Consider the following 26,261-nt stretch of genomic DNA (forward strand, 5'->3'; position numbering starts at 1 on the left):
AAGAAGCCCATTGTAAGGTGTTTTGCAGTGATTCCCAGACTTGCACCCTAGCCACTGAAGGGTCAAGGATTGCTGTGGCCCATACCCAGCACCCCTGATGGCCTGAAGTTGTTATAAAGGCTTCCCAGGAGCCTATGTTAATTCAAGAATCTGATCATGTCATTAGAAAAGCTTACAGATTATCATCAGACTCAAATCCCAAAAAAGAGAAATTATCGAGGCTCCAAATATTGCTAGAAACAACTATTTATCAATAATCAGTTATTATAATGGATTATTGAGGGCAACACTCCTTCAGAGCTACTTTGAGAGAATTGCAGTTTGAAGTCTTTATTTTGAAATGAACAAGTCAAGGGGACCCATTAAAAAAAGTTTAGTTCGAGGAATCTCCTTCAAAATCCTGGCTACTTCAGTCATCAGAATTTCCTTAATAGTCTCAACAGATGTCATTAAAAGACCATACTGAAATTCCATCGCAAAATCATGGAGACTGTCTTTAATTCGGAACGTGTCTCTCCAGACCTTTTACTCTTGGATTGGGTGGTGATTCTAAGTACTACTTTGTAGTGTACAAAGCGCGCTGTGCATTTTCTTATTGGGCGCGTTAACATTCTAGTAAGTGTCCGGTGAAGATCGGAATCAGGACTTCGAATACCTAGATCTTATATTTCCACAACTAGGAAAGTTGCATTGCCAGGGTTAGCTCTTTTCTGGTAGTATTTGAACAACTTTCAGCAAGGTGAATAAAAGCCCGCAGCGCGGGGCCTGAATTCCTGTTCCACTTTCTCCTCGTTACGCAGCCGCTTTGTGACTCAGTTCCCTTGCCCATAAAACAAACTGACCAGTCGGAGCCCTGACTTTTTAGGGTTTATATGAAATAATCAAGGTGGACGATTTAGCATGGAGCTCGGCACTGGACAGCGCCTCTTAAACCATGATTAATCGGTGCTGGGCTTGCTGGGAGCCCCACGAAACATCCAGCAGGTCAAACAGCCGGAGGGCAAAAGCGGCGGCCCACCCAGCGGCTCAGACCCGCAGAGGACACGCCCTTTCTCCCGCCGGGTTCGGTGCCCGGAGTCCGAAGGTCCCACCCCCGACGCTGACTCCGCCCCCAGAGGGCTGGGGCGGGTCGCCGTCTCCCGGGAAACGGGACGCGCAGCTGCTCTCCCGCCAGCGCCTCAGCCCGCGGGACTCGCACTGCGAGCAACACCCTCAAGCCAAGTAGCGGCAGGTGGGGGCGAGCGGCCACGCTGCTTGCAATCGCCCGAGGAGGTGCGAGCCTCTCGCGACGCGTGCGGGAGGGAAGAGGTGTCCTCGCCCACCCCAGGCTGGGCAGGGGCGAGCGCTTGGAGCCGACCGGTCCCGCATCCCCCTCGGACGTGCGGGATGGCAGCCCGGGAAGCGAGCGGCTTCCCAGAAGTCCAGGCCCTTCGCCTAACCCCGGGCGCTGGCCTGGAGGTGGCGGGCGTGATGGCGCTGGAGGAGGAAGAGGAGGAAGAGGAGGAGGAGGCGGCGGCGGCCAGAAGAGCACGGAGTTTCGCCCGAGAGGAGCGGGTGCGCTTTCTCGGCGACCGCCTGGAGCTGCTGCTGGGGCTCCAGGCAGAGAAATGGAGCCAGTATTTGGAGAGCGAGGACCACCGGCAGGTGCTGAGGGAGTTCCTGGAGAGCCCTAGCCCCGCCTGCCTTGTGTTCAGCGTCGCCGCCGCGGGGCCGCTCGCGGTCTCCCGGGAGGTAAGGGGCGACAGGCAAAGACCCGGTCTCGCCGCCTGCTCTGCATAGCGGGGACAGGCCAGTCGCGGCTTTTTGGGTTCCCATGGGGCACGCACTCGGGCTCTTTAAAAAAACTTTCTTTGAAGTTCTTGGCCTGGAGTCTGCAAAATCCCCCACGTGCGCGCACTTTGCAATTAAGTTGAGTGTTCTAGAAGGTCGTGTTGTTCGACCGGGATAAAGCAGGAAAAGCTGCGCTGTCTTCAGCTGCCTGGGCCTTATGTGTAAGGTGGGTTCTCGGTTCCGGATAACTCACGTTTCAGGTGCTCTGGGGTCTGGGGCCCTGTCCCTAAAAAATGTTTCGCAGAGCCTGAATAATTTGTCATGTGCTCAGTCTGACTGCTTGTCACATTTTATCTCAAGTAGAATACTTAGTCCTTAAAAAAGGAGTGCCCAGGCAATCTGCGCACACGAGGTATTTACCAACCGTGGAGGGGGGCAATCTTTTTTCTTTCCGTATTTTTCCCTTTTTCTTTGCTTTCTTTTCTTTCGAATTTTTAAAAATTTAGACTGCTCCTCCACTTGAAGGTTAAGGTGTCCCAAGTACAGCATTTGTATTCAGTTGTTTTTTTTTTTTTAAGTGTGAAAAGTTTGGAACAAGATTTACAGTTTTCAGTGTTGTAGGGTGCCTCCGTGTAATGTTGTAAAAGTGTTTTTTATCGTCACTAAATGTGGGCTAGTTGGAAATTGGAATCCCAGAGAAGAAAGAGACTAACAGGAGTTCGCCTTAGGATTTTGAGTTTTGAAATTTTTTGTTTTGCTACTTTCCCAATTATAAATAAACAATTTGTCAAACAAGGAGGTAGGACACTTAACTCTAGTATTACTCAAATTAAGTGATTATATCTGAAGAAATAACTCAGTAGTTGTGGAAATGGTAGAATATTTTCATTAAACGCTTTATCTTGGGAATAGAAATAAAAGTTAACCTCCTGTGCCTGGTCTTCATTTCGGTTTGGCTTATTTTCAAACAACAACAACAAAAAGATTGCAAAAAGGAATAAACCTTTCCTGAGATAGAAAACTTCTAAATTCTTGTTATATTTGTTTTTAATTACGAGATGTTATGGGATGTAATGATCTTGGGTAATTGACATGCCCTTTATAGGTGATATTTCCACATCAATAATGGCATGAAATTAGCATTATAAAAGAACAAAGAAAACTGTATACCTTTTGTAGGGGGGGGGGGAAGAGCAGCAGAACTACCTTATTTATAAAGGTAGGCAAGATGCCAGGTTTTTTCTTTTTCTAGCAATCCCGCTACAAGTTAGATACAGCAAATCCTGTTTGTTAACATGGAAACTACCCTGTGAACGTAAAACTAATTATCTCGCTCTTGTTTCAGATTCCAAAAGATGCAAAACATAAACTTGTTTATATTGTCAAGAAGATTACCGAAAACATTGGAGTTAATGATTTTTCTCAAACGGTCTTATTTGGAGAGTTGACTGCCTCATCGTTTGGACATGTCACTGCTTTCCTAGATGAGGTGCTAGTCTGTTTTTAATATTTGAATCTTTAATTTATCTCTATGACACTTGGAATTATTCAGAAAAGCTTTGACTCTTAAAAAAATGTAAAAGCCAGTAATGTCTTCAGCCAGGGAGGTGGAATGCAATAACTGTTTCTGAAGTGAGATTATGCTGGTGCTAATATTCAACGGATGGTAATTTGTAGGATCACCCTTTTTGTCTTTGTTTCTAAATAATGGAAGTAAAAAAAAAAGCTTGAACTGAATAGGCTTTTGTATTTAGCTATAGTTTTAAATTTCATGTTGACTAGAGACAAACTGACACTTTGGAAATGAGTATTGTAAGTTTTTCAGATTTCCCTTAGTTACTGTGTCACTCAGGTCAGATAATGGGGAAAAGGTAACGGAAACAAAGTTTTTGAAATGATTGCTTTCAAATTCCTCTTTCTCTCCCCTCAAATCAGAGAAAAGCTCTCTCAACCCAGGTTACTTAAACTTTTAATGCAGGATTTTTCAATGTGGCGTTTTTAAAGTGGAATTTAATGTGGGATCCGGGGGATTTTATTAAAGGCAGGCTGCTGCGGTTGGGGGGGGTGCTGCTGATCTTCCTGTCTAACCTCATCCTTTCAGTGTGTGTTCACAGATGAGCTTTGAGGAAAGATGTACCAAATGACCAGGTTCTACAGACTAGAGCAGAGGTTCTCAAATTTTGCTGAACATTAGAATCACCTGGGGGAACTTTCTAAACTACCCTCGCCCTGGTTACTCCTAATACCAATTAAATGAGAATGGAGTTGGAGCCCAGTGGCAGTGAAAGATCCCAAGGTGATTCTAATGTGCCCCAAACTTCGGGAAACACTGGATTAGATATCAGAGCTCCATAATCAGTTCAGTCCTGCCAAGGCCAATGCTTAAGGTAGGAATAATTACCAACATATTTATTACTAATGATTTGCCAGTCTCCCTGTTTCACGCCTCTTCTCCTTCCTTAGTCGTTACTGTCTTGGGACCATCCAAGGTTTCTCACTCCCAGCTTCAGTACCCTAGCTCAGTTTCCCTCTCCTCCTGTTGAATTGACTTGGTTTTAGATTGTATCAGGGAGATGCTAAGAGAGTTTTCAATCCCCCAAGTCCCTAGGGCACTTCTTGTTCTGTAGCAGGAGCTCGAGAAATTTTTATTGAACTGAACCTGATGAAGGGATTTCACATGAAATATGAATGGCTTTTGGTCATCTGAATCCAGATTGCCATCCGGTAGGGCTTGGAAGGGCAGGTATGCAGCCTTCCTTGGAATTCTTATACTGACATCAGTGTCTCACAACAGAAGATAGACAGCTTTCAAGTTCCTCTGACCTTTCTCTGGATTTGTGTCGGTACCAGGGTCTGCATTCCGTTCTGGAAAACATTAAATGAAAGAGCGTAAGCTGTCAACAAGTACATTTATTGTAGGTATAACCCGTTCAGAACCTCAGAGTTTAAAAGGTTTAGAAGATTGATATAATTATGCTTGAGAATTTGAGTATTAGGAAGAGAGAAAAAAAAGTGAGATCACGCTTATGAAGTCACTTGGGTTTATTTATGGATAAGACTTAAATTCGGTATGAACAAGGCTGTAAGGCATGGCTATGTATTAGGTTAAAAGCATTTATAAGAAGGGCCCCTGCTGGTTCAGTAGGTTGGGCATCTGACTCTTGATTTCAACTCTTGATTTCAGCTTGGGTTGTGATCTCAGGGTCGTGGGAGGAGGCCCGTGTCAGATTCAGAGCCCTGAATCTCTGCTTGATATTATATCTCTCCCTCTGCCCCTCCCTGTGCACGCTCACTCTCTATTTTTTTAAGGGATTTTATAAGGATTGTCTTCGCCTAGTATCCAGTATAGCTCACAAAATGGGCTGATTGACAGTGGTTTATGGTGATATGCAAGGTACTCCCAAACTTGTCTCTCTAGCTAAGTGCTCTCTTCCCAATTTCAAACTTGGAGATCCTCCTGTTTTCCTGAAATTCATGCTTGTTGTGTAATGAACATTCCAAACCTACTATCCAAAGTTGAACTGATCTTCCCCAACCTGCATTCCTTGTGGTTATCTCCAGAATAGTGGATGTGAACTCCATCCTTCCAGTTGCTCAAGCCAGAAGACTTCGGAGTCAGCCCTGACTCCTTGCTTTGTGTCAGCCTTTGTATCCATTCTGGCTGGGAATCCTGTAAGTTCTACCTTCAACATACCTTCAGAATCAGCCTCTGTACTCTCCTCCACTGCTTCCACTCTGGGCTGGTTCACCACGGTCTCTCATTAGTCTCCTAATTGGTCTCTCTGCTTTTGCATGGTTCCCATCTAGAACCCATTCCTAACAGCTGCTAGAGGGATTCTTTTGAAGCGGGATTCGGAACATGTCCCTTCTCTGCTCAGACCCTACCCTGGGCCCCCTTTCCCTCTGAATAAGGGCCCAAGTGCTTGTAGTTGTCCAGACTTTGCATGTTCTCTGTGGATCAGAGCTCTCAGTATTACCTAGGAAACGGTTACAACTGTAGGATCTCAGGAACTTCTTCGAGCTTTGGGATCATCAGGTGGTTCTTAGGTTTATTACGGGGCGAAAGCCCTAGTCCAGAATCTGATCTGACCTCGCCATGACCTCTTTGCTGTTACTTGTCTCAGGTACACTCTTACCCCTGCTGTTTCTTTATCTTCCCCAGAATTCACTCAACCCCTTCATGTCCTTCACGTCTTTTTGCTCAAAGAACTCCTTTTAGTAAAGCCACCCTTCAGGAGGGCAGGAACCTTTGCAGAGAAGAGACAAGGGTTAGCAAATGAGGCACCCACTTCAAGAGCAAAATTTACAAGTAGGTGAGGAGGATAAAAAAACAAAAACAAAAAAACTCAGTAATTGAGATGAAATTTTAGTGAAGTATTTAAAAAAGAACAATAAAAAGCAACACTTAAAATAAAAACTGGATCACTCACAGTGCCATACTGGATTGTAGTGGACCCTGAGGCAAAAATACATCAGTAATATCAGTGCCGTCTTTAAGACGTTGATAATTTGTTCATCATCGTTTTTTTTTTTTTTTGCATTAATTTTGATTTTAAAACATACCTTAAGGGGCGCCTGGGTGGCTCAGTAGGTTAAGAGTTGACTCTTGGTTTTGTCTCAGGTCATAATCTTATGGGTCATGAGATTGGGCCTAGTGTTGGGCTCCATGGTCAAAGGTGAGTCTGCTTGAGATCCTCTCCCTCTGCCCCCCCTTCCCTGCACTCATGTGTGAGAGTGTGCACTCAAGCTCACTCGCTCACTCTCAAATCTTAAAAAAAAAAAAAAAAAAAAAAAAAAAAATCAACCTTAAAATAGTACTCATCTCGATTCCTGAGTTTTTGGTGTTTTTTTTTTTTTTTTTTAAAAGATTTTATTTATTTGACAGACAGCCAGCGAGAGAGGGAACACAGGCAGGGGGAGTGGGAGAGGAAGAAGCAGGCTCCCAGTGGAGGAGCCTGACGCGGGGCTCGATCCCAGAACACTGGGATCACGCCCTGAGCCGAAGGCAGCCGCTTAATGACTGAGCCACCCAGGCGCCCCTTTGTGCTCTTTGATATCCAGTTCCAGCATGAATGCCTCACTTGCCTTACTCTACTTCCTGCTCTGAATCTTTGTTTTGCTCCCTGTTATGGCCCAAACACCTAAGACCTTGCCACATACGTGGTAGGAGCTCAGTAGTTGTTCAGTGAATGAAAGTCAGTTAAGGGCTAATTGACACCCTGTTCTCATAAGAGACAAAACACGGATTCTTCGCAGTATTTCTTTAGAGAAGAAGCATTTGGTGTATGATCTCTGATATTTCTGTTTGAATCTTTTTGGACATGTGAAAAGGACACTTGGAAATTTCATGCTGATCTCAGTTATTAGTCCATATTTATGGAAGACCTACTTGGTGCTGGTGACCGGACAGACGTGGCAATTAGTGATGTAGTTTGCGCCCTCAGAAAGTATGCAGTCTGTTGAGGGAGGCCGACATCTGAGTCTGCGTGGGAGGTCACAGTGGTCCTGCTGGGGGAGCCTAGGGGCGCTCTGCACGCTAGAGGGCTGGCAGGGCTGTGGCGACTCTAATAGGATCGTAGGTCTCACTTCGCCTGGGGTACTTTTGGTTTCCACCTGTCACAGATCAGTGAATGTCTGCCAATAATTTTTAGTGTCTGTTTTTATGCTCAAAAGCAGCCGCAGTCGTATGGTAAATCACTTAGTCCCCACAGTGCTGAAGGACAAGGAGGAGAGAGCTTGACGGCGGAGGAGGAAGGGCATTCTGGGCAGAGGGAGAAACAATGTGAAGGCACAGAGATGAGGAAACGAAGATTCATTTTTTAAAAAAGGAGTAAATTAATGTAGATGGATTGGGGAACCAGAGCTGGAGGGTGGTGAGAAACAAGGCCAGAGGGGCTGATGAGGAAAAAAAACGAACGAAAACAGCCATGTATTTCAGATGGTTGCCAGCAGAGGTGGTGGCCAAGCCCAAATTCCCGTGTTGTTTGGAAGATGGTCGTGCTAACACGTATTCTAGGAAGGTTTTTATCAGGCCAGGCTTAATCTGGACGTTGTAGAGTCAGATGAAATGTCAGTGGTCCTTCATGACTTGCATTCCAAGCTAATCAACTTGTACTTTCTGACTTGTACATTAACGAGAAACACATTCCTTGTAAGGATGGGTGGATTGGTGATTCTGGTAAACGAAGAAGAGATGGTATTGATACAGTGATTGCTTTGAAAGGTACTGAGGGAACTTTCCCGTGTTTGGCTTCTTAAATGAGATAGAATAAAGAAGGAATGGGCCAAGTGTTTGAACTGAAGGTGGGGAAAATCATTTGTGCCTTCATATTAAGTTTTTACTCATTTAAATGATACCCTCACATAGATTCAGTGTGGAAGTTTTTGGAGTTTGACTCAGTTACGCAGAGTAATGGGACTTTACGCTGATGCACTGGGGCCTCCCAGACTTCTGTCTCCAGCCTGGATCTGTCTTCTCAACTCCAAGCTCAGATGTCCACCTTCCTTGTGGACATGGCCACTTATTGTGTAATGTCTCAAATCAAACCTGTCCAAAGTTGAACTCCCAATCTGCTCGACATTATTATGTGTTCCCATATAGTATGATCGGTAGCTGTATTATATTTAGCAAAACGATTTAAAATGTTAGTTATTTCTTTAATATATTGACCCAAATCCTCAAAGAAACAATAATTGTGAATTATCGTTATTATGCATTTGGTTTACCGAGCCCAAATGGAAGTCCGATTTAGTTTTTGTTGTTGGTGTGTAGGTCCTATCCTTGGGCATTCCAATTTAAGAAGTCTGGGGGAGGCCCTGGCTCCTACATTTAGAACGTATTGCCCAGGGAATAGTCTTTATTGACTTAAGAACTATCGTGAAAAGAAAACCCCCAGTTCAAAAAAGGATTAAAGAAGCGGGGGGCACCGGGGTGGCTCAGTCGGTTGGGCTTTTGACTCTTGATTTCCGCTCAGATGGTGGTCTCCGGGTTGTGAGATCGAGCCCTTGGTCGGGCTCTGTGGTCGGTGTGGAGTCTCCTTGTCCCACTCCCTCTGTTTTTCCCTCCACTCGTGTTCTCTCTCTCTCTCTCTCAAATGAATAAATAAAATCTTAAAGATCAAAGAAGGTAAGTAAAGAAAACCATAGCAAAGGCCTCATCGTTCTTTAATCTGTAGTTACACATTGTACATCTATTTAATATATAAGCATTCAAATTATTTTAGTTGTCAGAAAAAGTTTGGAATTTTCCTTCTAAACCACAATAAGTAGGCAAAAAAACCTTCCCAATGGAAACAAAGCCAAACCCCCAGCTAACTGAATTACTTTGTGTATAGCTCAAGGGTATGTACAATTAGGTAAATAGCACATCCCGGGTCCTTTTGTTTTAAACGAGGTTTACGGTGATGCTCCCGCTCTTTGACTAATCTGGCTGCAAAGCACATGGCTCAGAACTTCACAGTTTTATCTACAGCATGTGACAGAAATACTTGAAAAGAAGTTGGCTTCATCATAGAATCATAAATGGAGTGAAAGTTTGAAACCGTACCCAGTGAATTAGCTATGCCGAATAACCAGAATCTTCCCCACGCCTGACGTTCGGAAATAGTTTTTGAAATCTGGGATTTAGTCAAGAGAGTTTTCCAGTGGGTCAGTGCGTGTTCACCCAAGAAGCTTTAACTTCCCAGTGTGATTTCCAAAGCTCTTCATGAACGACCCTGCCTTTCCCAAAGCTAATTCCTGGTGGGCCAGACTGGCGGTTTTCCAGAAGCATTCTACTTGTGGAGTCCTGAAGGATTTTTTATATATCAGTGTGTTTATCCTGTGTCTCCACTTGGCATCCTTCACATGCCTCAAATCATGGCCGTTCTTAAGGCAAAGGACATAACCCACCGAGCTCATTGCAGGCAGACTGTTTCTTATTCTGCTGTTTTCCTAGCTTGACACGTAATGGGCGCTGAGCAGGAAAATGTAATAATACAATTTGGAAAGCTTTGTTTCAACACTGTTAGAAAACAAAAGTGATTGTATTGTCAAAATAGACTTTGAAAAGTTGAAGTGATTATTTTCTGAGCATTTTAGCGAATGGAAATTTTATGGTGTAATGCCGGTAAGCCTGGTGGATTATCAGAAAAATGAAAAGTGTTGAAAATTAGAAGATACTAGAAAGGGGTGGGAAAGCAAGAAGAGCTAATAATTTCATTCACTCAACACATTCTTGTGAACGTATGCTGGGTCCTGGGAATACAAAAATAATTGTTGAGGGCTTTTGCATACATGGCGTCACATACGTGACATTCCCAATTTAATGGTAGAGGAAGCTCCAGAAAAGGGCCGGTGATTAATAAACATGTTTTGGACTGTGAAACTTGAATCCACTGGTATGCCACCCAGGGCTTGAGAAGATTAATTTACTTTTGCTTTGATGGGATTCAAAAAAGATTTTTTTCATTTATGGACCTGCCATTGTGCTCAGTTTGCATGAAGAAAGCTGTTTGCTTACCTGACATGACTGTGCTTAGTTTACGCAGTGTTTGAGTTATTGGGAACCTCTTCAAATGCTTGATAAATGGCTAAATGAATGAAGAAGCTGCCTCATATTTCCGCTTTGAAAGATTTTGTCTAATTGATGAAGTTTAAATGGGGTACTGATTGTGTCCTCTCTTTGTAAATTTGATCTCCTAGGAGAGTATTTCAAAAAATTGAGTGCTTTTGTGGCTGATTTTGTGTGACAAGAAGATCTTTGAAGAAGTACATTGTCTGTAAATTAACTTCTTTTGAAAATGTTTCTCTTTCTGTAGATTTTGGTGCCGATTCTTTCTAATAGGAACAACCATAAGTCCTGGTCCTGTTTTATTTCACAAGACATGGAACGCCACATAGAGGTCATGAAAAGTAAAACGCATGTTTTTCGGGGCAAAATGTTGAGAAGAACTCTTCTACCAATTCCCACAATAGCAGGAAAAATGGACCTGGACCAGAAGTACTCCGAGACCAAGTATGTAATGTTATGGTATATATAGAATATTAAATGGAGAGCCCACATACCCAATTAATATCATATCCCCAGAAAACTATTAGTAAGCTAGAGAATTATTAGAACTGTGTCATTTTTAAGAAAGTTGTGCAGGGCACCTGTTTATTATTTCCTTACAAAGTATCCTTCTTACAAGCCTACTGCCCGAAAAGCAAGCTGGAACAATTGCCAATATGTCAACAAAATTCTTTTGGCAATAATGGCTTGAGGATATGATCATTTGTTTTACAATGTTTATGTCACCACTAAAATTGAGGCTATAAAAATAAAGGATCTAATTTTGAAATATTTATATTTGGAAAACCAGCTCATGGAAAAAATACCTCTTAACATCCAAGTCCTATCTTTCTTTGGATGAGGTAATTGGCTTTTGAATTACTTTATTGATCATTGCAGTGTTTGTACGCTGGAGGTAAATGAAAGGGCACTACTCCATGCGATCGAGTCTGTGGTTATTAAATGGTCACATCAAATCCAAGAGATTGTAGAAAAAGATTCAGTGCAGCCTTTGCTGAACGGTCTTCGCTCGAATCCTCAGACTGAACTGGATTTCTGGATGATGAGGAGAGAGAATCTCTCATGCGTTTATGATCAAGTAAGTAGACAGCCCTACAAATTGCTTGTAAACTGACTTAGCAAAGTCAGTTGGAGAATTTGGTTGTAGTCAGTTGTAGAATTTCTAATCACTTCAAAGGCTTAACATACTGTCTTTGATGACTTAATAGTCTGTTCTCATTCCAAAGTTCTATACGGTGTGCACTTTAAAGATGAATGGGGACTGGGGTTCTCGGGTGGCTCAGTTGGTTAAGCGTCCGACTCTTGATTTCTGCTCAGGTCATGACTTCAGGGCTGTGAGATGGAGTCCCGCATCAGGCTCGGAACTGGGCATGGAGCCGCTGGGGATTCTTTCTCTCCTCTCCCTCTGCCCCTTACCCCCAACTTGTGCATGCTCTCTCTTTCTCTCTTTAAAAAAAAAAAAAAGTAAAATGAATGGAGATTAAAAGTAATTTTGACTTTCTGAGAGTATTTTGACAGCATTTGATAATTGGAAACACTGTGGCGTAGAGAGAGTGGTTCCCCAGGGAAATGTCGAAGATGGTAAAATTTAATTAATCTAGTTGATTGAATTGATTTAGGAAGGAGTAGAGTCTTGCCTGGTAGAGAGATGCAGCTTTGGAAGAGCTAACTTTGCTTCCTCTGGTGTTTGCCTGACGTATTACTTGATTTAATGTTCTGAAGACTAAGACATTCATTTTCATGTTCGCATGTCTCTCAGATTTTCTGAAACATAGCAAGAAATTTTATATGGAAAATTTAACATTTTACACATGAAGTGTAAATTGACACACTTTTTGAAAACTCAAGAGCTATAAATGTAAAATAAAATTCAAGCTTAAGGAAGAAATGCTGTTAAAAATTATTTTCAACCTGAAACCAGATAAGTCTTTGCATATGAAAAGCTGTGTGTATTGTGCGTGAGTGGAATAGAACTTAAGTATTTTATTACCAAATGCTACATTTTCTTTTTCAATGTAGCTTCGAGCTCCTGTTGTCCTCAACATGGTTAGGATCCTGAAAATTAAACGAAGCAGCTATCTTCCCACTTTGAAGGACATTTTCACGACCGTGAAAAATGGTAAGACTCTGGCTTTTTGGCCTGGTGTTGGTGTCCGTCATGATCTCAACCCTGCCTGCCGGCCTGGCCTCGTCTACCCTTTTGCTATTAACGTGTTCATGAGGTGATGGCCCTTGGCTCTTCTACGGATAAATTCTTCTCCATCAGTACTTCATTCTCCAGTTACATTAAACTATTTTTAGGATAGATTGTAGGGATCTAGCAAACAGGCTCCGGATGGAAGTTCTAACTGGAATGTGTGTGAGCAAGGCCTTTGCAAGGGGTGAGTGGAAGCCCAACATGGGCGTTTCCTAGTCAGCAGTGGGGCTACACTTAGTCCAGTAACTCTCTGATAGAGTCTCTGGTACTTGGCATCCACCAGGTGCTTAGCTCAAAAGAGCTCAAAGTCCTCATTGAAGTTTCGGTGAGGATTAAACATAGAGGAGGGTTTGTTTGCTGAATTTTGAACAAGTGCATGTACGTGGTTAAAAACCAGAAGTTTCAGTGAAAAGTCTCACTGTCCAGCGTCAGCTCCACCCAGGGGGACAGCCCTCTTGTTTCTTGATTTCTCTTCATGTTTCTTGAAGCATATTTGAGCAAAGAGGCATACGCATGAGACTGAAGTTTTAAATGTTGAAACGTAAGATAATTTGGTGCATAGCTTTTTTGCTTTCTAACATTAGAAAATGACTTTTTAATTTCTTCCTATATAAGGTAAGTAAGGTTAGGAAATACTTCAAATACACGTGAGTGTTAGCTTATCTCTGCAGGGTTTTCCCCAGGAGTTCTGGCAAAGGGATCATGAGGGGGAGTATTTGGGTTGGAAGGTCTGTCACAGCAGCATTCCTGTCCCACACGCACTCAGTACATCTTAAATTTGCTGAGCCTCTGGTTTTCATTGGCCGAATTGGCATATGAACACCTTCCTTACAGAATTGTTCTGAGGATTAGAGCGATATTTCTCAACCTTGTCATTTTTCCCCACAGTCTTGTCTGTGTTGATCAGCATTGACATTCCGGGCGGGCTGGTTGGGGTGGGGGCTGCTCCGGGTTTTGCTGGATGTTGAGCAGTGTCTCTGGCCTCCGCCCACTCCCCCCTGTTGTAGTTGTGACCATCAAAAGTGTCACCAGACATTGCCAGATGACCCCTGGGGGCCAAACCTTCCCTGGCTGAGAAGCACTGGATTAAAGATAAATTATGCAGGGTACATGGTGCTGGGCACACCGTGAGCGTGTCCTCAGTAGAGGCTGCTCGCGTTGTTTCTGTGTTCGTGTAAGATGAACATTTTCTGTGGATAAAGTTTCTGCAGGAACAAGTCCCAGGGGGTTACTCAGGGCCTTAGGAGCACATGGATTTCGAGATTCAGACATAAACTCTTTCAGTAGAGCACGTGGCCCCAAGCCATTGTCAGTTAGATGTGGAAGGCCGCCTCTCAAGGACGTCCTTGAGGCCCTGTGAAATCGCCAGGTGTGCTTACCATATTTTAAAGGCACTTATCAGATGTGATTTTTTAATTTTGAAATTAACATTGATAAAAACACACTAACTTGAAAACATGGGTACAACCGGGGAAGAAAATAGTTTGTGGATGCTCTCTTTCTTCTGAGGTCTTTATTGTTTAGGTGGACAGATAAATGGGTTATATGTTAAGTGGAGTAATAGGAGTGGGTGCATTCCTGACTCTGACAGCCAAAAAACGTTGGCTTGTCTGTGTTGCTTTGTTCCCTGCACCCCCCCGCCCCCCGGGCAGGAGTCTTTTGGGATAACACCAGAAAATAAGAATTGACTTCATTCCCTACCTTCATAAGTAAAGCCTGTTTTCAGTTGGTCAGATGTATTTGGATGCAGTTTATTGGAGATCCATTCAGGGTACATTAAAATGACTAACTATTTATTTTTTTTGAGAGCAGGCTGGAGGGTGGAGGGGAGGGGCAGAGGGAGAGAGAGTCTCAAGCAGGCTCGATGCCCAGCATGGAGCCCGAAATGGGGCTTGATCTCACAATCCTGAGATCATGGCCTGAGCCGAAATCGAGTCAGGTGCTTAACCGACTGAGACACCCAGGTGCCCCAATTTTTTTAAGTAAGCTCTGCACCTGGTGTGGGGTTTGAACTCACCATCCTGAGACTGAGCTGCGTACTCTACTGACTGAGCCAGCCAGGAACCCCTAAAATGACTAATTTTAATCAAGAGAAGATTTGGATTGTATTAAGCAGTAATAATATTTTTCTTCATATATATATGAAATATATATGAAAAATGCTAAAGCATTTTTGGGAAATATTCCTAATTCACCCTGCTTAACGATTTTTAAGATGGAGATAAAACTCATTTCACAGAAAGAAAACTGTTTTGAAGTGTAGAGCGGAACGACAGGACAGTCATGGTGTCCTAAACCTTCACCTCTCTCTAGTTCCAAAATACTTTTTTTTATCCCCTGTACCTAACAATTCTAGTAGTTACATTTTGAATAATACAAAATTCCCCAGTCATTGCCTGAGTTACTCTCATAGGACACTGGGATGAGACGCTGAGACTGTGCTGGTACCAAGTACCTAAGAGGAATTACCATTCTAGGGATGGGCTTGTAACCCCAACCATAAAGTGACGGTAACTTTGCAGACATGTTTTATTCCTGCGGTTTCGTGGAGTTGAATAAATTTCTTTAGATCGTAAAGCTATGTTTCCCCACTAAGTCTTGCTTCACGGTTTACTTGGGCTGTGCAGGGCACTACACCAGGGCTCTCTTGAATGGCTGCTCCACACGGACGGTGTAGGAAGCCTTCCAAACCCGTGGTAGCTCAGGGGTGGGAGAAGCCATATGAAAAGAAAGAGGACTGCACTTAAGTATAGTCATGTTCTTTTGCACTGTTTTCTTGAACTTGTGAAGTGAATTTGGAAAAGGAGACTGCATCACATTAATGGTGGTTTCTTTCCTTTCAGCGCTCCTGGAAGCCCAAGATGTGGAGCTTTACCTGAGACCCCTGAGAAGACATGTTCGGTGTGTCCAGGAGACGGAATTCCCGCAGATCCGTGTACTCATCGCCCCGTTGTTTCATACCATCTGCCTCATCTGGAGTCATTCCAAGTTTTATAATACTCCTGCTCGGGTTATAATTTTATTGCAAGAGTTTTGTAATCTCTTCATTGACCAGGTATGTAGTATAAAAAAAAAAAAAAGGAAGAACAATCGTTGCCATGTGGTAGGTTTTAATAAACCAATGGAGAACGAGCGAATCTAGTCTATAGTAGGAAGACCCTTTTCCTCTCTTTTTTTCAGAAAGGACTTTTATGGTAACAAAAACTAGGTGACTTTTTATTCTAAATGGCAGAGAAGCTCTGGAAATCAGTCCAGTGCATTCAAAGGACAGTTTGTTACTGGATTTAATACCCTACCTTTCTTCAAAGAGAGTAAAGGTAGCTTCTAATAAGAGCCTGGGTGGCTCAGTTGGCTGAACGTCTGACTCTTGATTTTTGGCTCGGGTCATGATCTCAGGGTTGTGGGATTGAGTCCTGTGTTGGGCTCCTGTGTGGGGCGTGGAGCTGGCCTGAGATTCTCCCTCTCCGTCTGCCCCTCTCCCACTTCTCCTCCACTTCAAAATAATAATAATAATAATAATAATAATAATAATAATAATAATAATAATAATAATAGGCAGATAGGTATAGTCCTTTCTTCGTAGCTTTCCCTTTGGTTCCACAGGAACACTGACTGAGGAAGACTTCCGGAAGGTAAGGTAAGAGAACCTGGCTGAAAAAAATTCTGAAAACAAGAGTAATGGAATTGTCTTAAAGAATTGATTCATAGTTGATCTTTAAAAATCTCATTTATATTTGTCTATTCTTCACTTGGAAAATGTTTTTAAAAATTGGACTGTTTTCTTAAGTTTTCCTGTATGAACTTTAATTCTTCATGGGTCCATAAAATCAGAGAATATTTTATAATTTGAGAGCTAAAAGATCCTTGGAGGATACATAACCCAGTGGTTTCCAGCTGGGGGTGTGTCTTAGCTTGAGCTGCCATAGCAAATACCACAGACTGGGTGGCTTTATTTTCAGAAATTGTTTTCTCACAATTTCAGAGACGGGGGCTAAGATCAAGGTGCCAGTATGGTCGTGTTCTGGTGAGAGGCTTTTTTCCCCCTGGCTTTCAGTAATTGCCTTTTCTCTGTGTCTTCACATGGTGGAGAGAGTGTTGTCTTTCTGTTCTTAAAAAGTTACAGTCCTATCACGTTAGGGTCCTGTTCTTAGGACTTCATTTCATCTAAATGGCCTCCTAAACACCGATTTCTAGATAGTCACGTTGGTGATTAGGGCTTCAGTATATGAATTTTGGGGGAGACATAGTTCTCACCATAGCAAGCTCAGTAAGCAGCATGTGTGTCTGAACCACTAAGGAGTTTTCGTAAAACAAATGCCCGAGAAGCAGAATCTGTCTATGACTTAGACTTGGGGTTGTTCAGAATGCTTTCCGTGAGAAGTGGATCGCCTCCAGCTGCAGCTGATGACTGAAGCAAAAAAAAAAAAAAAAAAAAAAAAGTATAAGCTCATGTGACCTGGGAAGTCTAAGAACACAGTGGCTTCGGGAATAGCTTGATTCAGAGATGTCAGATAATAATTCCAAAGCTCTCTGCCATCCTCCGTTTGCTCATCGTGTTTGACTTTATTCTCATCGCTTGTTAGCTAAGACGGCTTTAAGTAGCTCCAGATGTCTATGCTTCTAGCAGAGGAACTTCCCTGGAAAGAGGTTGTCTTTCTTTCTTAGTTCTGGTCCAGTGGGTTCTAATTCCGTTCTGGGAGCAATCATTGTGGCAGAGGCGATAGGATACTTGGGACAGTTCTGGGTCACTTGCTCAGAGGGTGGTGGATGACTGTGATTGACCTAAATCTCTGATCTAGACTAATGCCTCCCAGCGGTGTTGACACCGTGACTGGCAGAGAAAATAAAAATGCTTTACTGTACAGTTGGGTAGGTTGGAGGGCATTTGGAACCCTGAAAGTGTGCTCGGAGACAAGGCAGACAGCTTGTAGCTCCTGCTGCCCCAGGTCCCAGAATCTTGCTGTACAAGATTTACAAGCAGTAAAGAGAACACTATTGTAGGATAAACAGCAGTGGTTTGGGAACTGTGTTTTAATCCAGTCCCTGATATTTTTTTAGATGAATTACCTGAGACTGGAAAAATGACAGCATTTGCTGAATTTCCTGGAGAATTTCGGGAGAAATCCACATTAGAGAATGGGTCTCCTAACTTGCAGTTGGGAGTTTCTGGATTGTGAGATTGAGTTGGCAATGTGTGTGTTTCTCTCTGCTTTTAAAGAGGTGGAGTATATGGAAAAGGACTTTGGCTTTAGACCAACCTGGATTCAATTCTAATTGAAACACTTAAGGGGGAGTTAAATTGGTTCTTCCAACCTCAGTTTCCATATCTGTAAGTGAGGATAATGCCCAGTTCGAGGATCAAGAGGTAACCTAAGTTGAATGCCCAGTGTGGCATTTGATAGAGGCTCAGTCAAAGCTAGTTCTAAGCTATTGACCTCCAAACTAGTTGCAGCTGTTAATGAGAGATAACCACAGGTCAATTCCTTGCTATATTTTATCCTCTCTTCTGGCTTTGTTCTGTTTCTTTCTTTGTTGTTAAGCAAGTGTGCTGGGTCCTAATGGCTTTGGATCTCCAAGTTAAAGACCATGATCCCTATTGAAGAGTGAAAAGTTACACTCACAACTTCTGCTCTACCCCTTTTAAAGGATCCTCATCTTATTTTGAGATTTATTAAAACTTTTACTGGAAAGCCCTGCTGATGTATAAGCTCCAGAGGTGGTTACTTATCGTAGTAGGTGGCTGGTAAGAAGTCCTGTAAGCCTGGAAACCTGTTATCTCTGGCCTCTAGTCAATGTCAGTGGCCAGTTTGCCAAGTTCCCAAGGAAATAATGGAGCTTCCCTTGTTGCTTAGTGTTTCTGGCTTCTGTCCAAATGTTCCAATGACCTGATATCCTTGATTCCCAAGTGGACTTCATAGTAAATGTGTCACAACATGTTAGGAATCACAAATCAGTAATGGGCCAACGTTCATACCTGGGTTCCCTGAAGAGCTGAACTCTCCCCAACTCTTCCCCAGTGATTTGCTGTCTAGTTTATTTCTTATAATAACAAGCACTGTATAGTGCCTTATATTTGCTAGGAATTCTTCTAAGCCTTTACAAAAACTACAAATGTAATTCCCTAGCAATGCTATGACATATAGATACTATTAGTATTCTATTTTATAATTTTAAAAAAATCCTTGAAGTCAAGAGAAGATAAATAGCTTTCCTAAAGGCACCCAGTTTTTAAGTGGCAGAATTTCTTGCCCATTAGACTAGGTTCCATATTTTAAAATAACAGTTTTGATTTTTAATTATAATATGTGGTGTACTAATGATAATTGTGAAGTATTTTCATTGCATAAAATTTTTAATAGAAATAGTCCTGTGCATCTATCACTATAAAATTCAGCCTTTTTTATATTTCATTCTCTGAAAACTTACACATATTTATGCATTTTTATCATATATATAATTATTTTTTTACTAGCCCCTTTGAAAAATTATTTTATTGTTGGATATTTAGGTTGCTTCCAGTTTCCTCTATTATAAGCAATAGCCAGAAAACAACTTTATATGAGAGTTCTTTTTCCTTAACTTGGATAATTGGTTTAATATAAATTCTTGATATTGATCAAAGGGTACAATCTTTTCATGACTCTTGAACAATTTTTGATTTTTACAAATTCTTTTTAAAAGGTTATATCAAGTACATTGCTATTATCAATGTATAAAACGTTTTACTATAATTCACCAGCTTTGAGCATTACTTTTTTTTTTTTTTTTTAAGATTTTATTTCTTTGAGAGATGAGAGTGAGAGAGTGAGGCAGCACAGGCTGCGTAAGGGGCAGAGGGAGAAGCAGACTCCCCACTGAGCAGGGAGCCCGATGTGGGGCTCCATCCTGGGACTTTGGAATCATGACCTGAGCCGAAGGCAGATGCTTAACCGACTGATTCACCGAGGCACCCCGATCATTACCATTTTAAAAAATTTTGGGTGATTAATTGGGTATATAGTGGTACCATGTTGTTTAATTTGTACCTTGCACAATTTATGTCATTACACATTTAGTGGTTTTTATTATTTCATCATGTAGCTTTCATGTACTTTGTGTTCCATGAATCTGTTGACCTTAATGTGTTGATGAGATGTTTGAACGCTTGCTGTGTTAAACATCAGAGGTAATAACTTGGCATTCTGTCATCTGTATTTGGCTAATACATCAGTGCAATGTTTTTATTTTCTATGGTATTTTAAAATTTCAGAAAAATATTGCTTATATTGAGGTCTCATTTAAATTTTGGCGTTCCAGCCTCCACTGAAAAGTCAGAGATCTCACAGCACTGGCTCTCTCATGGCCACTGGCACAGTCCGTTGTGAGAGCTTCAGGTACCGCTTTGGAAAGGTCATGTGCTGTCTAGGTGACCATGGCCTCCACCATTTGCTGCTGTTCCTGGTTGGTTTCGTTCATTTTCATGCTATGGCTGGTTCTTCTAGGCATTCCCATTTCAGATCTGTTTTATTTTAGGAGTAAATGTGTTTCTCTTCTTTTCTCAGCATAGTCATTTAGGCCAGACTTACAAAAGGCATCATCTCATCATCTGGCCACCTCAGTTGATGGCATACTGGAGTTTGATAATGGGGTATTTTATTTTATTTTATTTTATTTTTTTAAATGACTTCTTCTTTTCTCTGGTAACCTGACTCTGCTCCCTGTTTTTGTACCTCATTACTACTCTAGGCCCACCACTCTATTTCATGGCTTGGTATCTCTTTTGTGGATATTGTCCTTCAAGATCCTACGTGAAAAGGGACAGATGCGTGGCTCAGTCATTTAAGCATCTGCCTTCAGCTCAGGTCATGATCCCAGGGTCCCAGGATACAGCCCCGAGTTAGGCTCCCTGCTCAGCGGGGAGCCTGCTTCTCCCTCTCCCTCTGCTGCTCCCCTTGCTTGTGTGCTCTCTCTCTGTCAAATAAATGAATAAAATCTTAAGACAAAAAAAAAAAAGATATAGGGAGCCTGGGTGGCTCAGTCATTAAGCGTCTGCCTTTGGCCCAGGGCGTGATCCCAGGGTCCTGGGATGGAGCCCTGCATCAGGGTCTCTGCTCCGCTGGGAGCCTGCTTCTTCCTCTCCCACTCCCCCTGCTTGTGTTCCCTCTCTTGCTGGCTGTCTCTCTCTCTGTCAAAAAAATAAATAAAATCCTTAAAAAAAAAAAAAAAGATACAGGTGAAGAAAAGTTTAAGTCTGAGAGGTGAGCTTGGAAAAGAGATGTCAGGTTGGGCAAAAGTAAGAATCCATAAAAACACATCAAACAGAAAAGCAGCAGCAGGGAGACAGGCTTCCAAGTAACATAGTATCACTGATAAATTGCTTAATAATTGATTAATTGGTTTATTGATGAATAAATTGGTTAGCAGTATTTTAGTGTATAAGGCCTCTGAAGTGGGGACCAGTTCATCCTAAATCCCATGGGTGTTTTGTTGGTGTGGGCTGATACCGTTGAGTAAGAGAGAAGAGCGTACTCATGGTTGGGTATGCTCTAGAGAGTTGCTTAGGAAGCGGAAAAGAATGCAGAGTTTAACAGCTAAACGGGATCCTGAGGTTCACTTAATTCTTCTCTCTCCCTTTCTAGATGAGGAACCTGAGATCTTCTGAGATAATTTGGCTAATACCCCAAAAGCAGTTGGTGGCCCCTAACTGGATCAGAGCCAGGTCTCCTGCCTCCTGGTGACCTTTTCTCTCACACACCCTGCTGCCCACTGGAAGGGCATAGACTGGATTTTCTGGTCTAGGGTATTTAGTACTATTAGTACTATGGCCTTGGTCTTTGGGAGGTTAATTGCTGTGATTGTCTCATTTGTGTGAAGGTGCGTCAGGAAGAGTAAGAATGAAAATAAGAATGGCTTGTCTGGAAGTAGTTTTTGTTTTTTGGGTTTTTTTTTTTTGAGCTTCCTGAAAGGTCACAGGGCGCATTTATTATAAAGAATACATAAAGATAAAGGTCTCTGGAATCCCGAGCCGATACCAAACTGTGAACTCCTGTATAACACACATTGCTAAGGGATTTCTGGTGGTCCTCTTCGGTGTTCTCTGTGCAGTGTTAGCAGCCTACACGCAAGTTACTTTTCCATGCAGTCTGAGTGGGAAGTAAGAGCATAGATTGGGAATCTACAGCTCGAACTCAAAGGATTCTAATCAGTAGGGGTTTTAGAAACTAAACATGATTTTTCTTATAATTTATGCTACAGTTTATATTACACGTAAAACTGTAGCCATTAATGAGAGAAAGAGAACAGTAGGTCTACATTTAGAAAAGAATCCTTCCATCTGGTAGGTTAAACTCAATGGCTTTCATTACATACTCCACTGAGACAAGTAACAGCTTTCTAAGCAACCCCAACATGTAAGGCACATAATTTAAGCCTATGATTTATGAGTTTAAGATGCATTGGGAAGAAACTGTACACAAAAGAACCTTTAGAATTTATATTTTCCTGAGGTCTTTAAAGAGGGAAATTCTGAATATTTCTAACAAATACAGATAGAGAAGGACTGGAAGGCACCTAGATAACTGTCCTGTGAGAATTTGGCCAGTGCTACGTGAATCTGCTACTCGAGTTGTGGTATTTTTTGTTTTGTTTTGTTTTGTTTTGTTTTTTAAGTAGTCTCCATGCCAAACATGGGGCTTGAACTCTGCCTCTGAAATCAACAGTCACATGCTGTACTGACTGAGCCAGCCAGGTGGCCCTACATGGGTCTTTCTTTTAAAAACCCTCCTTACCTTTCCATTTCCTATACTTAAAACTAGTTTATATGGCATTATTTCCACTAGATTTTTGTCCTACAATGTTTGCAGAAGAGATGCTTGCTAACCTAAGAGAATTGCCAGTGATACACTTAACTATATTAGCTCTTTCTCGCCTTTACAAATGACCCAGTGCTACCAGGTAAGGTGGCCATGTATTTTTTTTAATAATTATTTTTTTATTATGTTAGTCACCATACAGTACATGCTTAGTTTTTGATGTAGTGTTCCATGAAGGTGACCATATTTTTAAAGTCCATGGTCTTTGAGAGTTCCCCTTCTGGCTTGTGTATTTCTTTATATGAAGTAAAAATTACGCAGAATATTTGTAGTGAGAATACCCATACAAATTTCGATTATACAGTTGTCATACTTGCAAAGCTTAGCAAAAACTTAGTCATTGCTAGAAAATATGTTCAGAAATTCTAGAGTCTCCTGTAGATAATTCTAATGTGTACAAGTATGTCATTGAAATACAAGGGTCTGAATTTCTAGAATTTACTTTTTGTCTCACAGCATTGCTAGCCCATTCTAGAGGTGTATTACTTAAAACTGATTCATTGAGGGCGCATGAGTGGCTCAATCCATTAAGTGTCTGACTCTTGGTTTTGGCTCAGGTCATAATCTCAGGATCATGAGATTGAGCCCCAGGTCAGGTTCAGTGCTCAGTGTGGAGTATTCTTGTCCCTTTCCCTCTCCCTCTGTCCCTCTACCTCCCCCGAGTGCTTCTCTCTTTCAAATAAAATCTTTAAAAAAAAAAAAATGTGTACACACACACACACACACACACACACACACACACGGCGGCACCTGGGTGGCTATCAGTTAAGTGTCTGCCTTCAGCCCAGGTCATGATCCCAGGGTCCTGGGATGGAGCCCCATGTCCCGCTCCCTGCTTAGCAAGGAGCCTGCTTCTCCCTCTCCCTCTGAGCCTCCCCACCATACTCTCTTAAAAAAATAAAAAAATCTTTAAAAAAATGATTTGTTGAAAAAAATAAAATGATTCATTGAAACAGGTGTTTTCATTAAAAAAGTAAACTTTTTAAAAACATATTTTTGATCAGAGTTTCCTTTTATTAAATCCTAGGCAATAGCTTACCTTTCACCTGAAGACCTTTTGAAAAGAGAAGTCGAAGAGTCTTTGGAAAAGGTTCAAGTGGTCATTAACATCTTAAAGACTTTCAAAAACTCTTTTTTCAACTATAGAAAAGAATTGGCAAGCTATTTTAAGGGAAATAAGGAGATAAAACCATGGGATTTCCAGTCTCAACTGGTGTTTTGTAGATTTGACAAATTTCTGGACCGGTTCATGAAAATAGAGGTATTCATTTATTGACTTGTGATTTATTCATATTGTGGGTGGGTTAAAAAAGATCTTGTAGTTTTCTGTATCATTCAGGAGATAGTTTATCCTGTTTGAATGGGAGAGTGGTAGAGCTCCTTTCTCAGTTAGGAAGTGCTGACAAGGCCAGTGCTATTAAGGTGGTTGTATAAGCTTTACCTTGGTTTTTTGGTGTTTTTTTTAAAACTCATTTGTGATTCTTTTAGTATACTGAGTATAAGTGAGACTCTGTTATGTATTAGTGACCTTTGACTTCTAACTTAATAAGCTCTTGGAAGACCGTTGTAAATGAGCGATCTCTGAACTGTATCCTTTTTTTCCTTCATATGTTTGACCTTGGGATTCTATACCTGGAAAACCCATTTGATGATCTAAATTACCACACTCTCCATTAGTATATATTTATATAAACTATAAAAATATTAAAGCTCTTCATAAAAAAAACATGGAAGTATGTGCTGTGTACGAGTGTGTTTCAGATACTTAAACAATGAATACACACATGTACAAACGTTCACACACGTAGCTGGAGCCGACGGGCTAAGGGGTTTTTTAAACAAGGGGATCTAGTGACAGTGCCTTAGATTCTTTGTAAAGCTCTTTCAAGTGTGGACTTTCTTGTTAAACTAAAATTTGTTGTATTTCATCCAAAATTAGAAATTCATGTTTTGGAAATTCCCATTCCTTAATCAGCCTGAATGCCTCTCAAAATCTGACTGCTAAATGCCTAACTATGGGCAACTGGTCCCCCTTCCTTAACAGTCTTACACCCCCTTTCAGTAGGGGAGGTGGATCACTGCAAAATGCAGGTGGCTGAAAAGAGGGTTTCTAGATTATTACCTGGGGATTTGATTTAGGATTAGAAGGATGTGAAATTAGGGAATCAGATGTTTAGCTATGGCAAAGTAGGCATTGCCTGTACTACTAGAAAATTCTCAGGAAATATGAAAATGGGAATATGACTTTAAAAACAGCAACTTTATTCATTTAAATCATTTATAATTTTCTGTCATGTAAGTGTCCATTAACTTATTTTTTTTTTTGAATGCTTGAAAGTGTTTTTTCTTTGCAACTTTAAAATGTTCCTGTCCTGTTCAAGATGGTGGAAAGATCTTTACTGTGTTTTTACTAAGGATATATTTGTGACCATATTGGAATTTGAGAAACTGGAAAGACTTGAATTTGGTGGTACCAAAGGAGCGATTTTAAATGGACAAATCGACGAGATGACGGAAGAATTTTTGGAACTGTGTGAAGTTTTTAAACAGAGCACTTATGACCCATCTGATTACAATAATACGGTAATACTGTACCTTTGCATTTTCATTTCATAGAACCCTATAATTTTAAAGCTAGAAAGGATGAAAGGTCATAGTGATAATAGGTACTGTCTGGTACAGTATCTCTCAGATGAGAGAGGTTAAATGACTTGCCCGAAGTCTCTTATCTACTTAGTGGTAGATCAGGGACTGGCACCTAGTCCTTTGCATTTAAAAGTTGAGAACGCTGACTACGGTTCCTAATGTAACAGTGGACTCAGTCTGGATTTGTTTCTGGCTTATGTGTATTGAAAAGGAACTTTTCACATTAACTCATTTCTGCATGACTATCTGATGTCTCTGTAACTTGTGTGTTTTATCCTTTTCCTGAATCAGTGGATAATTTCTTGGTCTATTTGAACATTTAGTTTCAGTCTATTCACTACGTATATTATTAACATGTATATTGTCTCTTACATATTTTACATATTTTATTGCTTTTTTTGTTTTGTTTAGTGTTCTTTGTAGTTTCATCATTTCAGGCTCAAAGAAATAAGGGGAAGCTTTCAGACTTAGGTGCTGGTGTTTTCTGCCCCTCCCGGCACGTTAGCAGCCAGTGAGTTACCTGTGAGCAGCTCTGCCCCTCTAGGATAGGAATAGCTTCATTTCAGTTGTTGGCCAGGAACGGTGAGATTCCAGGTACCAAAAAAAAAAAAATCACTCTTGTCTTCATTGTTTTATACAGAGTGTGAATTTCTTCATACAGAATGTGAATTTCTTCACTGTTGTGTTGATATTTGGTCAAATAATTGATTCTTTGTAATGCACAAGTGCAGTGAGTCCGCCGTGTTAAGGGCAGGTCAGCAAACTTAATCCTTCTGAACTGTGGTCAGCTTTTGGGAAGTGGAAGTAATGGCAAGAGGACACAGCCATGTGTGTCCTGCTGTTTTGTGCAAGAGTAGGAGGAACCTAGGACCCTGGTGACTAATAGCCTGAGCTCATCTCCAGAGCCCGGTGAGGTCTCTCTCACACTCCTCGGGCATTCAGTGAATCTGGATGGCACAGTACTCTTGCAGGGCCTTGGCTCCGCTCTCCTGAGCAACTTGGCAGAGGAGTGTGAGACCCACCGTGCGTGGGATCCTCAGGTGCATTGGAATAGTGAAGTCTGGATTTCCTCCTGATGAGAAAACCTGGCAGGTTTTCAGAGTGCCAGGGCTGGAGGAGGAGGCGAGGTTTAGCTGATGTCACTACCTTGGCAATGTCAAAGGTCCTGAATCTATCCTCTCTGCGCAAAGCCTAGCACAGTCACAAGGAGGAATACAACATTCAGTTGCTCTTGACGCACATATTT

The 26,261-nt window shown here is 41.7% G+C and overlaps 1 protein-coding gene across 1 annotated transcript in view; it reads left to right on the forward strand.

The window, feature by feature from the left end:
• The first annotated feature begins 612 nt into the window (after positions 1 to 612).
• The window catches only part of DNAH11 (dynein axonemal heavy chain 11), a 308,187-nt gene continuing 282,538 nt past the window's right edge, over positions 613 to 26,261 (forward strand). Inside the window, 8 exon segments of the mRNA XM_057304208.1 lie at positions 613 to 1,731; positions 3,116 to 3,259; positions 10,569 to 10,765; positions 11,201 to 11,399; positions 12,341 to 12,440; positions 15,362 to 15,573; positions 23,397 to 23,630; positions 24,785 to 24,952. Coding sequence (XP_057160191.1) covers positions 1,387 to 1,731; positions 3,116 to 3,259; positions 10,569 to 10,765; positions 11,201 to 11,399; positions 12,341 to 12,440; positions 15,362 to 15,573; positions 23,397 to 23,630; positions 24,785 to 24,952 — 1,599 coding nt within the window. The 5' untranslated portion in view covers positions 613 to 1,386.

Source organism: Ursus arctos, unplaced genomic scaffold (genome assembly GCF_023065955.2).
Source record: "Ursus arctos isolate Adak ecotype North America unplaced genomic scaffold, UrsArc2.0 scaffold_3, whole genome shotgun sequence".
NCBI classification, from domain to species: Eukaryota; Metazoa; Chordata; class Mammalia; order Carnivora; family Ursidae; genus Ursus; species Ursus arctos.